General features: G+C 41.5%; 2 protein-coding genes across 2 annotated transcripts in view; one reads left to right on the top strand and one right to left on the bottom strand.

Moving 5' to 3' along the window:
• UBA6 (ubiquitin like modifier activating enzyme 6) overlaps positions 1–8,222 on the top strand; it is a 51,033-nt gene extending 42,811 nt beyond the window's left edge. Inside the window, exons 28-33 of the mRNA XM_065404743.1 lie at positions 80–197; positions 1,161–1,354; positions 3,888–4,015; positions 4,948–5,035; positions 5,361–5,455; positions 7,586–8,222. Coding sequence (XP_065260815.1) covers positions 80–197; positions 1,161–1,354; positions 3,888–4,015; positions 4,948–5,035; positions 5,361–5,455; positions 7,586–7,721 — 759 coding nt within the window. The 3' untranslated portion in view covers positions 7,722–8,222. The remainder of the gene's footprint in view (positions 1–79; positions 198–1,160; positions 1,355–3,887; positions 4,016–4,947; positions 5,036–5,360; positions 5,456–7,585) is intronic.
• A 4,275-nt stretch (positions 8,223–12,497) lies between these two features.
• The window catches only part of STAP1 (signal transducing adaptor family member 1), a 28,867-nt gene continuing 28,640 nt past the window's right edge, over positions 12,498–12,724 (bottom strand). Inside the window, exon 10 of the mRNA XM_065405783.1 lies at positions 12,498–12,574. Coding sequence (XP_065261855.1) covers positions 12,498–12,574 — 77 coding nt within the window. The remainder of the gene's footprint in view (positions 12,575–12,724) is intronic.

Below are 12,724 nucleotides of genomic sequence, written 5' to 3'. Positions count from 1 at the left end.
TTAATCAGTTTGGGCAAACCTGGCTCTTGGGCTAAGGGTAATACCATGCTACATGTTCAGTTGCTGCATATATTCATAGGTTGTGCAGACAGATGAAACTGCAAGGAAACCAGACCATATTCCAGTAAGCAGTGAAGATGAGAGGAATGCTATTTTCCAGCTGGAAAAAGCCATATTATCCAATGAAGCTCTGAAAAGTGAGTAACTTCCTTTGTAAAATACTCCACTACTTGTTGAGTTTTAGCTGCTACCGTAGTGCCAGCAGTGTGCAGCTCAAGTCTTTGGAAAAATAGTTCAGTATCTCACCAGCTTTTCACTTTGGTGAGGGCTTGTAAAGCTTTCTTGTTGTGTATCACCTAAAAAACTAAAACTTTCTTTTAAGTGATAATAGCTATCCATAACGGGTTGTTTAAAAATATAAAAAACGCAGAATGGCTTCCAAGGGTTCCCTAAGAAATAAACATCTAAGTCCTTGTGGCTTTGCCATTATGACTGTTGTATCTCTTGAAGTACAGGTTCCCAACCTGGGCGTCACAAATGGGTGTCAGAGCATTGTGACCACCCTGCCCTTTCCCCATTGCTATGCGTGTGGGGGGGTCCTGGCTAGATCTCAGCCAGATTGGAAGTGGTCCTGGTATGGAAAAAGGGTGAATTACTTTCTAAAGGGGAACTTGATTTGTAATTGCTCTAATAGTAAAAGGGTGCCTGGTCAGGTACTTCAGACACATGAAGATTTTGATGCTTAAAAAAGTAACTCTAGCCTTAGTGAAACTAACACTTAGTAAGGCTAACACTTACACAAAGGGGATCCATACAGTACAGGGTGGGGAGAAAAACCCCGTGCCTGGGTGGGGAAGAATGCCCACAAAACAGTCCAACCCTGATTCCTGACACTGCAAAGGAAATGAAATGCTTGGTGTCTCTGTTAATATTAAAAAAAAAAAAAAAAAAACCCACCCAAATGCAATAAACTCAATCATCAAATATAGCAGCTGCTTCTCTTTGTAGCACAGATACCCCGTACCAGGACCTAATACTCCCTAATCTTTATAAAGCACATAATTGAAACTGTATTAATAAAATAGACCCAGAACAGCAGTCATTTATTTTAGAATTCATTCATCTTATTGATGAACATTTGATTTTTGTTTCGTGAACAGATGACTTGCAAATGAAGATGCTCTCCTTTGAAAAAGATGATGATGCTAACGGGCATATAGACTTCATAGCAGCAGCATCTAATCTGCGAGCCAAGATGTATAACATTGAACCAGCGGATCGGCTCAAAACAAAGCGCATCGCTGGAAAGATTATTCCTGCTATTGCAACTGCTACTGCTGCAGTGTCTGGCTTGGTGAGTGAGTTTACATATTGAGGAATCTTTATTTTGCAAAACCACCTCTGATCTGCGAGAAGCAAAGACCCTCTTTTCTGCCTGTTCTTCATTGTTTGAGTGCTGGTTAATGCTAATACATCCCTGCTGCAAGACTTTTGGTAAAACTGATCCTAATCTAGGTATAACTTTACAGTGGGCTCTTGCTTCTGTGATCCTGTAGCATAGGCTTTATGGCATTGTGGAAAGACTGGGAAGGGGATATTAATTACCAGTATAATATACTTGTCTTTAAACAAGTAGAAAACTTAGAAAGGCAAGAAGCAGTGTTTTCTGTGGTATAGAATGTGTGTGTGAAAACTCACCATTTTGAATGTGATACAGTATTTGATGTTAGCAGTATGAGAATCCAATAGCATAGTTTATAAACCAATTTCTATCATGCTTTTAATGCTAGTTTGGCAATTAGAAGGAAACCTTAATGTGAAAACATTAAGGGTAACTACTGCATTTACAAAAGATTTGATTAACTAGTATTAAAATAGGATAAACCGGTATTAGTGTTAACATCAGTGTGAGTGTGTCCTGTCTTAGCAAGAAGGTGTCAACTACCAGACTTGAGGTAAAATGTCAGTTTGCAATCCTTTATTTTCACTTACATTCCTCACTTTATATTTGAGAAATGTTGACTCCATTGTGATCAATACAGGCCATGTGCTGTCAAGGAGAGAAGCAGTTGCCACTGAGTTTAATCTTATGTAATGTAAGAGTAGGTGAGAGTCTCTTTAATTACTTGAAATTAAATCCATGCCCCTTCCTTTTTCTGTTGCAAAGAGGTCATGTATTTTTAGCAGTGGAATAGCAAAGAAATTGTTTATAGTCCAGGAGAATAAAGGCCTGGACTGTGTCTTGCTGATCTGTGTATGGATCTCTAAATTTCCACAGGAAAAGTAGGACACTGTCACCTCCACACAGAGGGGTAGGCATTCTCTGCAGCACCATCCCTTGCTCTGTGCACCAATTTCTACATAGTAATACAGGTGGAAGTGTCATATTCCCTCACTTTGGGTCCTTTCCACTGCTGTTGGACAGCCAGTGTTGGCATGGCACCAACAGGAGCAGTAACGCTGTGGGAGAGGGGGACTAGCAGAGCTAAGAGTGCCTTTCAGTCTGCTGGGTTTTGGGGTGGGGTGGGGTGTTTCAGCCTTCAAAGTATACAGTCTCTTAACTTCTTCCACCAGAGGGAACCTTTCCAGAGGAGGGTGTGAGCCAGCCCATGTTCATGATTGCTGCATATCTGGGTTATGATAATAGAACTTCATTTGTAGCAGAATAAAAACAAATGTCAAGGTCTAAAAAAATCATTAATTTTGAATATAAAGCAATAAATATATTACCAACGAAGGAGAAAAAACCCGAAGATGCTATTGGCATTTTTGCAGAAAACATCAATCTTAAACTGGAAAATCCATTGTAATGTGAGTGCTCTCAAGGTTTAGCTATTTATACCCAGCTCCATTTTTGGCTGGGAATTTCCTCATTTTCCAAAAATGATGGCAAAGTTTCAGTGATGGGACTAACTTTTATGCTATGCAGTGACTGAGGAAGTTGCAACTTCTGCAGGGATAGACTCCACCCCCTTCCCCAGACGACTCTTAAGCCTGCTGCTCTCCATATCCGAGGTGCTGCAAACTTTGCTGTATTGGAGTTCAGAACTCTTTGCAATACCAATAACCCAGCCTCTCTTCCCCTCTCCCACCAAAAAACAGTCAAAGCTCTTAGTCCTTGCCAAAACCAGCAGAATAAAACATACTTGGAATTAGTAGGCCAAGATGTTGGGTTATTACTAACCAAAATATTTAAAATGTTTAAGATCTGAGATCACCACCTTATTTTTTCTGAACCCGTCTCTCCCAAGTTCCTTGTCTGGTTTGTCTCAGGGCATGTCTTCACTACCCGCCGATCCGGCGGGTAGCAATCGGTCTATCGGGGATCGACTTACCGCGTCTAGTGAAGACGCGGTAAAATCGATCCCTGATGGCTCTACCGTCGACTCCGGAAATCCACCGCGGCAAGAGGCGGTAGCGGAGTCGACGGCAGCGGTCGACTTGCCGCCGTCCTCACAGCCAGGTAAGTTGACCTAAAATACGCCACTGAAGTTGCGTATCTTAGGTCGACCCCCACTGTAGTGTAGACCTAGCCTCAAGCTTTCCAGAAAATTCTATTCTACTGTAAGAACACATGTGCCTGGACATAGAATTAGAGATATTAGGGAGGTGTTTGAAATTGGGCACACTGAAAGGTTAGCATTAACCTTAAGTATGCCCTGCCATGCTGACACTGTCCTCTTTCTCTGACAGTGATTCTGTTGTTCCTATTAATATTAATGGAAGGCCATACCAAATGTCTTCTGCATACCAGTCTTAACCTGCTGTAAGTCCTTTACTTGAATCGACGTGCTGCTGATTACATAAGATTTTATGTACCAGCTTTATCCCAAGAAATCCTGTAATTTGTAAAGAATTAAGTAGCTCTGTCTTTGTGTTTACCCTAGGTTGCCCTGGAACTGATCAAAGTTGTGGGCGGACATCCATTTGAAGCATATAAGAATTGTTTTTTAAATCTAGCCATTCCAATAATAGTGTTCACAGAAGCTGCTGAAGTAAGAAAAACAGAAATAAGGTAAGGAGTACAATGACGGTGTGTTGTCTAGGAACTTACATTTGATATTTGAGAGGGGTGTAATGTTACATCAGGATCTGGAGACACACGGTTAGTATGTATGGGAGTTGGAGGGAACCCATACAACCTGGCGACGTGTTGTCCTTCGGGCTTCACACAACAACAATATGAAGAAACCACAGTTGGGTTCCAAGCAACCATGTTAATTTTGTACAGACATAAAAGGCCTCGCTACCTCCTACAGCTCTGGCTGGTTTCTAAACCACAGAACACAGCGAGCACTTGGAGGGGTAGTACCCAATTCCTGTCACTACACGAAGCATTACTAGTATCCTTAGATCTGGTGACGCTGTTCTCAAATGTACAGTGCCAGGGTTTGGAAAGCCAACATAAACATTCTGACCTATACGAACCGGAGACCAGATTTTCCTAAGTGGTCAGCATTGTTCTCAATGGGAGCTGCTGATTACTGAACAATTCTGAACGTCTGGCCCCTACTTAACTGCCTTTTTAACTATTATTTCAGTTAATAAATGTATTAGTCAAACATTGTTCAGTCTGCATAGTCTTTGGTTGCAAATATACATATCTATGCAGTATAAAAATACAAGTTTGCCAGTATCTTTCTTCACCTTATTTGTTTTACAGTAGTATGTAAAGGCCTAATCTGGATTCAGGGCTTCATTGTGCTAGGTAATGTGTACATGCATACTGAGGGATGGGCTCTACCTCAAAGAACTTAGTCTAAATAGATAAGACAGACAAAGGGAGGGAGGGGAAATAGGGGCAGAGAGAGGAGGAAAGTTAAACAGTAGATTAATAGCAGAGCTACTGATAATGACAATATCGGTTTCTGAAAAAAATACTTTGAATCCACACTTTCAGGGTGCAAGATCAAATGAATGTTTAGCACTCTGTTCTTTTTCAAACAGAAATGGAATATCGTTTACAATCTGGGACAGGTGGACTATTTATGGGAAAGAAGATTTCACTCTGCTGGACTTCATAAATGCTGTCAGAGTAAGACTTCACTTATTGTAACGGTTTAGTAGAGATGTGGGGAAAATGGCTTCATTTTTTTTCTGGCTTGTGTCAAGCACCTATTAATGCCAAAATAATTTTTAGGACTAAGTGCATTTTGTGTGGCTCCTGATCCGTGCTGTAATTGAATATATAAAAAGGTTTAATCAAATCAATTTCAATAAACCATTGGTCAATTTTATATTTAATGCATGGAAATTTTTCTGTCTGGGATGTTGACTTTTAAAAATGGTTCCATCATTTGGAACTAATTGTCTGTCTGTATGGTGCAGTCTGCTAACATGTTTGCATTCCTGAATTGTAGGAGAAATACGGAATAGAGCCAACAATGGTTGTACAGGGCGTCAAAATGCTGTATGTTCCTGTGATGCCTGGTCACATCAAAAGATTAAAGCTGACGTAAGTATTAATAGGGTAGTAAAAACGAACTGTGGATCCAGGGAGGTGACCTGGTATGTTGATTCCTTTTACTTATTTAATGTGGCTGGCATCTAGATACTATGGTGATAGGCCCAGCGTACATACATGAAAGCTCTTGATAGCTCCATTCCCTCAAGGGATTCTTGAGCAGCAACTTGGAGTTCTGTCCATCCATTCACCAGACACTACACTCTAACTCAAGCCACAACTGTAGGGATGGCAGTACTACAAGCATCTCTGCCGACAGCTTCCCTACGTCCTTCTCCACTCTGAACACGGCTTGCCAGTCACCCGTATGGGGAATATACATAGGGACCAGCACTCAAAGAAGAAATGGAGGTTACTTACTGTAACTGGAGGTTCTTTGAGATGGGTGGTCCCTATCTGTATTCCACTACCTGCCCTTCTTTCCCTCTGCTTCGGATCCTGTTGGATTGTGCTAAGAGGAGGAACTGAAGAGGCATCGACCCGCACTGCCTCTTATACCCTTGGTCCGGAGCACAAGGGAAGGTACTGCGCATGTGCGTGTCAATGGATTCTGCTCTGGGAAATCTCTAGACTTGGGCACATGGCGTGCATGCGTACCCACGTGTGGAGTACAGGTAGGGTCCACACATCTTGAAGGACCTCCGGTTACAGGAAGTAACCTCCATTTCCAGAGTACTGAGTGCTGGGGGCACAAAGCTGCAGTTTATAGCTGGCTACCAGCAGGCGTTTCCACAGTGAAAATGGAGTCCCCCATAAGTTTGATTATATTTTATTCACCCTACAACATTGTTTTCTTTGGTCTCTTGAAGTTTAGTTTTTAGCTGCACTAGTGACTAGTGCATTTTGAATTACCTTATAAAGCCGAATTTGTTTTTATTTCCAAGGTGCTGCACATTTTTATTCTTCCTTTAAAAATAATTGCAACCACCAAATGGCTCAAATGTGCCAATGTAGGCGTTTTGATACCGTCCTGGCATTCAGAATGATGATCTGCTGTATGAGTTTGTCATTCTGTCTTATGAAACTTGCTTTTAAGGATGGCTGGGTAGCTCCATTGAATTTACTGTGGAAGGGTAAGACCCTTATTGTTCAGGTGAGAAGAGACTTACACTTTCAGTGGTTCTTGTCATATAGCAAATAATTTCAAAGAGAGCAAACTTCAACTAAATTCCAAATGAAGACTGCAAAACTCATAGAATCTGACTGCAGAGCACTGATATGTTGTGTCAACTCAATCGAAACAGTCAAAATAGTTTTGGATAACTGGTAAATGTGTAATCTAAACACTGTGTTAGTTGGCTCTCGCAGTTCAGAATTTTACTATAAACTTTTTTTTTAAGAATAAGGTGCTGTGCAGTGAGGCCACTCTTCCAGGGTGGTACTTCAATAATAAAGCCACATACGGGCATGTTTTCATGCTATCTACTGCAATAAGTCTACTAGCATTGCAGCTAGTATTCAGCAAGGGCTCAATCCCGGCTCTTTACCACCACCGCTACCCAACTCTCAAATCCCTGGCAATAGAAGGCCCAAACTGCAGCAGATCAGTCCCATTGCAAGGGGACCCCATAACTTCCTGCACGCAGAGCTCCATGAGAGCCCTTGTCGGTGGACAGGGGAGGTTCTAGAAGTGTGACCATTGGATTTGTTCATACACAGTATAAATCCATTGGTCAAAACCACATGTGAGTGTACAAAGGGCTGTGGCCATGACTGCTGCCCATATGATTGGGGCAACAGCCATTGCATGGATCTGTCTGCCCTATTGGTGGATGATGGGGGAAAGAATTGTTGTTTTCCTCCAGTCTCCCAGCCCTGCACAAAAACGTTTCTTTGCTTTTTATCACAAGCAACATAATAGCTCAGAGGTTTGGCTGCTCTGAGAGCAAAAGCAGAAATACACTAACTGAAACGTGACCTTCCACAACCAAGACAGAGCAACTTTGGGACATCGCATAAACAGAAGTTTCATTGTCTTTAACCAAACTTCTGATGCGTTGGACTTCATTCCTGGTAGAGCTGTGGAAATAAAACAACTTCCCATAACACAGGATAGCTCAGCCCAGCCTGCTCTTTGCTCTTTTTCCTGCTCTTACAAAACTCGGCTTCCTCTCTTTGCAGGATGCAAAAGCTAGTGAAACCATCCGCTGATAAAAAATACGTGGATCTCACAGTGTCGTTTGCTCCAGAAACAGATGGAGATGAAGACTTGCCAGGGCCACCAGTGAGATACTACTTCATCCATGAAGACAATTGATAGTAATGCTCTAGGACCATTTGCTTTGAAGGGAGTGTGCTGATTTCGGCTTAAAACAAGTAATACATATTTCTTTGGTGAAGCCTTAATTAAAACAGGAACAGTTGAAGTCAGTGAATTGCACTGAAGAGGTCTGTCAAACTGGATTTACTGTTCACTTCTCCCTATTCTCTGCATACATCTGTCTGTTCATAAAGAGGATTGGAGGTTTGCTGAAATGGAATGTCATGTATAATGCGTACCACAAAGAAGAGATTTATATTAATTTATGGGGGAGGGGGGGAAATGGCAAACTTAGCATCTTATTTCAATATGCAAGATAAATGTTAAATGGAGGGAGAGAGCAAAAATGGGGGAAATTATTGTTTTATAACATGGTGGTCAGTAATGTTTTATAATCCATTTCTCATGACTCTCTTCTAAAATTGGGGTGCCAACTGCATCATCTGAGCACTGGGCCAAATTCATCCCAAGTGTAATTCGATTAAAAAAGCAAATGAATTTGCCTCATTTACATTGTTGGTGTTCTCTTCTGAGCCATTGCTATTACTGTATGTTGGGGCAGTTCTTTTAGGTCAGTCTGGATGTGGAAACGCAGGGGGCGGATTCTCAGAGGGTGTAAATTGTCAGAGCTCCATTGAAGTCAACCGAGTGACGACAAGTGAGTTCTGCCCCAAGAGCACAATTTGGGAACAGTGAAGTATGGGGAAAGCTGAAATCTGTTGGAGAGTTGTGCCCTTATTCTCCCAGTTAAGCTCTTCTGCTTGATGAAGAGGCAGGTGAAGTTGTGGCTAAAATTTTCTGCCTCCAAATTAAGAGCACAGTAGCAAATTGTTACTTTTTGAAGCGGGAGGGTCAAGAGGGTATTCTGTGTATTTCATATCAAACATTTGGTTCCTTTTATCTCCTCTTAGCGCCATAACTCTAGAAGGAAGCTTTATATAGCGTATCTGTCTCTACAACACAAATCTGAGTTAATCTGAAAATTGAGTTTATATTGGCCTCAATCTATAATTTAGGCGTCTAAAGTCTGATAGATCCATTTAATTTAGTAATAATCAGGAAATCATTTTGGCTATGGCAGTTAGTAGAAAATGCTGGTGCAGTACGACAGCATCAGTGGCAGAATTCTTCAGTATCTATGCACCGGACAGGTGAGCTTCTGTGAATTGTTTCCCTGATTATGGAAAAACTAAAGCAAGTGAGATGGGAACAAAAATCGAATCTACTAACATCGCCCTGAACATTATTATTTTTGCTTTGGAAATAGTTTGCATTTACTGTATCTCCTGCATATGATGCAAAACTTGTTCACCACTATAAAATCAGTGATGTCAATGTGTGATTCAGTTTATTAACCTTTAGGGATCTTTTGGAGCCTAAAATATTGGATAATTGTGCTTGTTCTCATCTTCCCTTTCCTCCCAATTTGTTTATTCAAGAACAAAATATCTGGATGGTTGGGCATTTGGACACCAAATATGTATTGAATATACAAGCTGGAATCCATTAAAATTATTCCAATATTTGGGAATAAGTCTTAAATGTAGTACCTCTTTTGTAAGGTGTATATATTTTTTACTCTCAACATAGTTTATAGATATTTTATAGTTTTAACAGATTTGGTTTGAAACCCAGCTGGTTTATTTAACTTTTTTCTTTTTTTTTACAACTTATTCTTTAAAAAAACAAACATTCTGTAAAACAGGCAAAGAGATGGCAAAGTGCATAATAATTGACATAGGCAAAAGGCAGACAGGGAAGACTATTTGAGAGTAAATATCTGCTTCTGAGTGCTGACTGAAATGTGTGTTTCCCCCCAGCAATAGCAGGGAGTGTAAATCCCAAATGAAATCTGTGATCTGGGTTTTATTTTTTATTTCAGTGTTTGGGGCAAACGTAAAGCGCTGTGAACTCTAAAAGTCAGGGGCTGGGAAACAATAAAATGTAATTTGAGTAACTAACTTCTTTGTTCATTTACTCAACATGAAAGCGGAGTCGGGTATGTTAGCTGGATGTTAATAGCACACAGAACACCTTTGAAAAGGAGTCTATAAAAGTCTGTTAGCCTGGGTGCTTTCCTGACTTACATCTGATGGTCTCTTCAGGGTTAAAAGTCAATATTCAAATGTAACATGCTGAGTGGCCTTTGTTAACAGCTTCTCATTGCCTGACAGTATGTAGTTACATGCAGTGTTGGCACTTGAAAACACTCGTGCACTTTTGTGAACTCTAAATATACAGGTGGCAGGAATTGGGGGCCAAAATTAGCAAAACATAGATACATCTCCACGTCTCACAAACAGTGGGTGCCCTTTGGATGTCTGTTCTGTGAATGATTTCTGCCTAGCTGAACGGATGTATTTCGAGTAGTATATATGCTAGGTCATTGTGCATTCTCTATTTGATATGTATTTCTCTGGATTTGTCTGAACAGAGGTTGACATGAGTAGGTTTTTATTGACAAATGTAAAGAAAACTTAATATGACACAGATATATGTTGCCCAACCTGCCACTAAGAATTGCTCTTCATCTTTTTTCACATTAAAAATAACCTGAACTACTGACAAAGCGAATGAACATGTTTTTAAATGGAGATGTCTACAGTACATCATAGCTGCCAGGTGTGCACTGATTCATATCAATGATAGGTTAAGCATGAGCCCTAATGACAACATGAACTATGCTACTGCTAATCACTTTAGCAAAAGCACAATTTGCACATAGAAAGTACAAGACACACATGTAATGAAGGAGAATAGAAATTCCCAATTATTTCAATTCACAGCAATGTTCAAATTGCAATTTTGGGTATTGCAAACTTCTGCTAAGTGATGCTGCTCAGACAGATTACTTCAGCAGAATGGTCCTCCTCTGTATGTACTGAAATAATCTGAAATGCTTTTTTTATAAACATGAAGTTGCTCTCTAATACTTTGGAAAAATCACTGTTCAGCAAAAAGGATACAACAGTGTACCGTGTGAAAAGCAGTGTGCTCTCCCTTATTTCTCCATGTGAATACGACTGAAGAGGTGGTGGGAAAAGCACCTACGAGAGATGAAGATTATTTCTGCCATATTGAGAGCATCCATCCGCCTCTTTTTACTCAGTTCACAGTCTAGGGCTACTACTGAGCTGCTGTTAGATGCTCCCATAGCAGCAGTGACCTCTGAGCTACGTCTGGCTAGGCAGATGTTACCATTTCTTGCAGAGTTAGGCACTGTCTACAGAAGCACGGTCCATCACCTCAAGATTTTGCTCTACAGCACATTATCCCTTCAGTCGATTCGGAACTCGAAGCTGGTGCAGAGTGGACTAACTTCAACTTAAGTGGGGAAACGTCACTGATTACCTGTTGATTTCTGAGTGGGGTTTAGTTCTGAACTATAAAGCTCTACATGGACTGGAAGCTTCCTAGGTGAGGGACTGTTTTTCTCCCCCGATACAGTGCTGCTACAGTTGCTATTTACTGCTTAAGCTGGACCTACTCAATTAATACACGTGCTGGTGGAAGCAAATCCTTGGGGAGGGCCTCTGACCTTCAGAATTCATTTTCCTCTTTATTGGGCCACAGCAGCCCAAGCCTAGACTTTATGGGGCTCTCTGAAGATCATTTCTTTTGGCAGGGTATGGGGAGGGAAGGTGCATTCATTAAGATCTAGGGCTGAAATGGGTTCACCCCTTCCTGCTTTTGAGGAACATAACATAAATACTGGCCATACTGGGTCAGACCAAAGGCCCATCTAGCCCAGTGTCCTGTCTTCCGACAGTGGTCAATGCCAGGTGCCCCAGAGGGAATGAACGGAACAGGGAATCATCAAGTGATCCATTCCCTGACGCTCATTCCCAGCTTCTGGCAAACAGAGGCTAGGGACACTGTTCCTGCCCATCCTGGCTAATAGCCATTGATGGACCAATCCTCCATGAATTTATCTAGTTATTTTTTGAACCCTGTTATAGTCTTGGCCTTCACAACATCCTCTGGCAAGTAGTTCCACAGGTTGACTATGCACTGTGTGAAAAAATACTTCCTTTTGATTGTTTAAATCTGCCTATTTCATTTGTTGACACCCCCCCCCCCCCAGTGACTTACTTAGCTGCCTAAATTTGGCTTCCAGGACCTCTCTCCTATCCTTCCCTATGCCATTGGTACCTACATGTACCACGAACACCGGCTCCTCCCCAGCACTACACATAAGTCTATCTCGATGTCTTGAGAGATCCGCAACCTTCACACCAGGCAGGCAAGTCACCATGCGGTTCTCCCGGTCATCGCAAACTCAGCTATGTTTCTAATGATTGAATCCCCCATAACTATTATCTGTCTCTTCCTAATAACTGGAGTTCTCTCCCCCGGAGAGGTAACCTCAGTGCGAGAGGATACCACATCATCATCTGGAAGGGGGGTCCCAACTATGGGTGCATTTCCCTCTGCTCCAGTTGGATGTTCTCCTTCCCTGAGACTTTCATCCTCCTCAACAGCACAGAGGCTGTCAGACTGGGGGTGGGACCATTCTACTGTGTCCCAGAAAGTCTCATAAGGCTGCTGAGACAAATGTGCTTAGAGCCATGGAGATGGACTTTGTTTTGTACCAACTGGAAGCCTTAGGAAACAGATATCCAGTTTAATGTGTTGTAATTTATTCCACCGGCTTCTGAGATTTGTTGATACAAGGTGAGACTGTACTACTAAATTTAGCCCACAGGGATTTTTGGGGCTAGAAAGTGACTTTTCCCCCCCAAGAAAACGTCTGTCCCTCCTACATACTCCACTTCAAAGAGGTTGATTTGCACGTTGTCTGTCAGCTGCTTGTCTCTTCACTCTTTCTTTCATCTCTTTGCCAAGAGTTTCTGAAAGAATGGGAAAAACACTTGTTAACATAGAGAGCGAAAGTGTCATGACAGAGCCATTCCAACTGCAGCAGCTTCCCAGCAGGGCTTGCACTCTTCACTGTCACTGCAACATGGCTTCTCAACTCTCACTCTGCTTATTTATATTGT

This window comes from Emys orbicularis, chromosome 5 (assembly GCF_028017835.1).
Source record: "Emys orbicularis isolate rEmyOrb1 chromosome 5, rEmyOrb1.hap1, whole genome shotgun sequence".
NCBI classification, from domain to species: domain Eukaryota; kingdom Metazoa; phylum Chordata; order Testudines; family Emydidae; genus Emys; species Emys orbicularis.
Note: the sequence above shows the minus strand (reverse complement) of the source record. Positions and strands in the feature narration are given on the sequence as shown.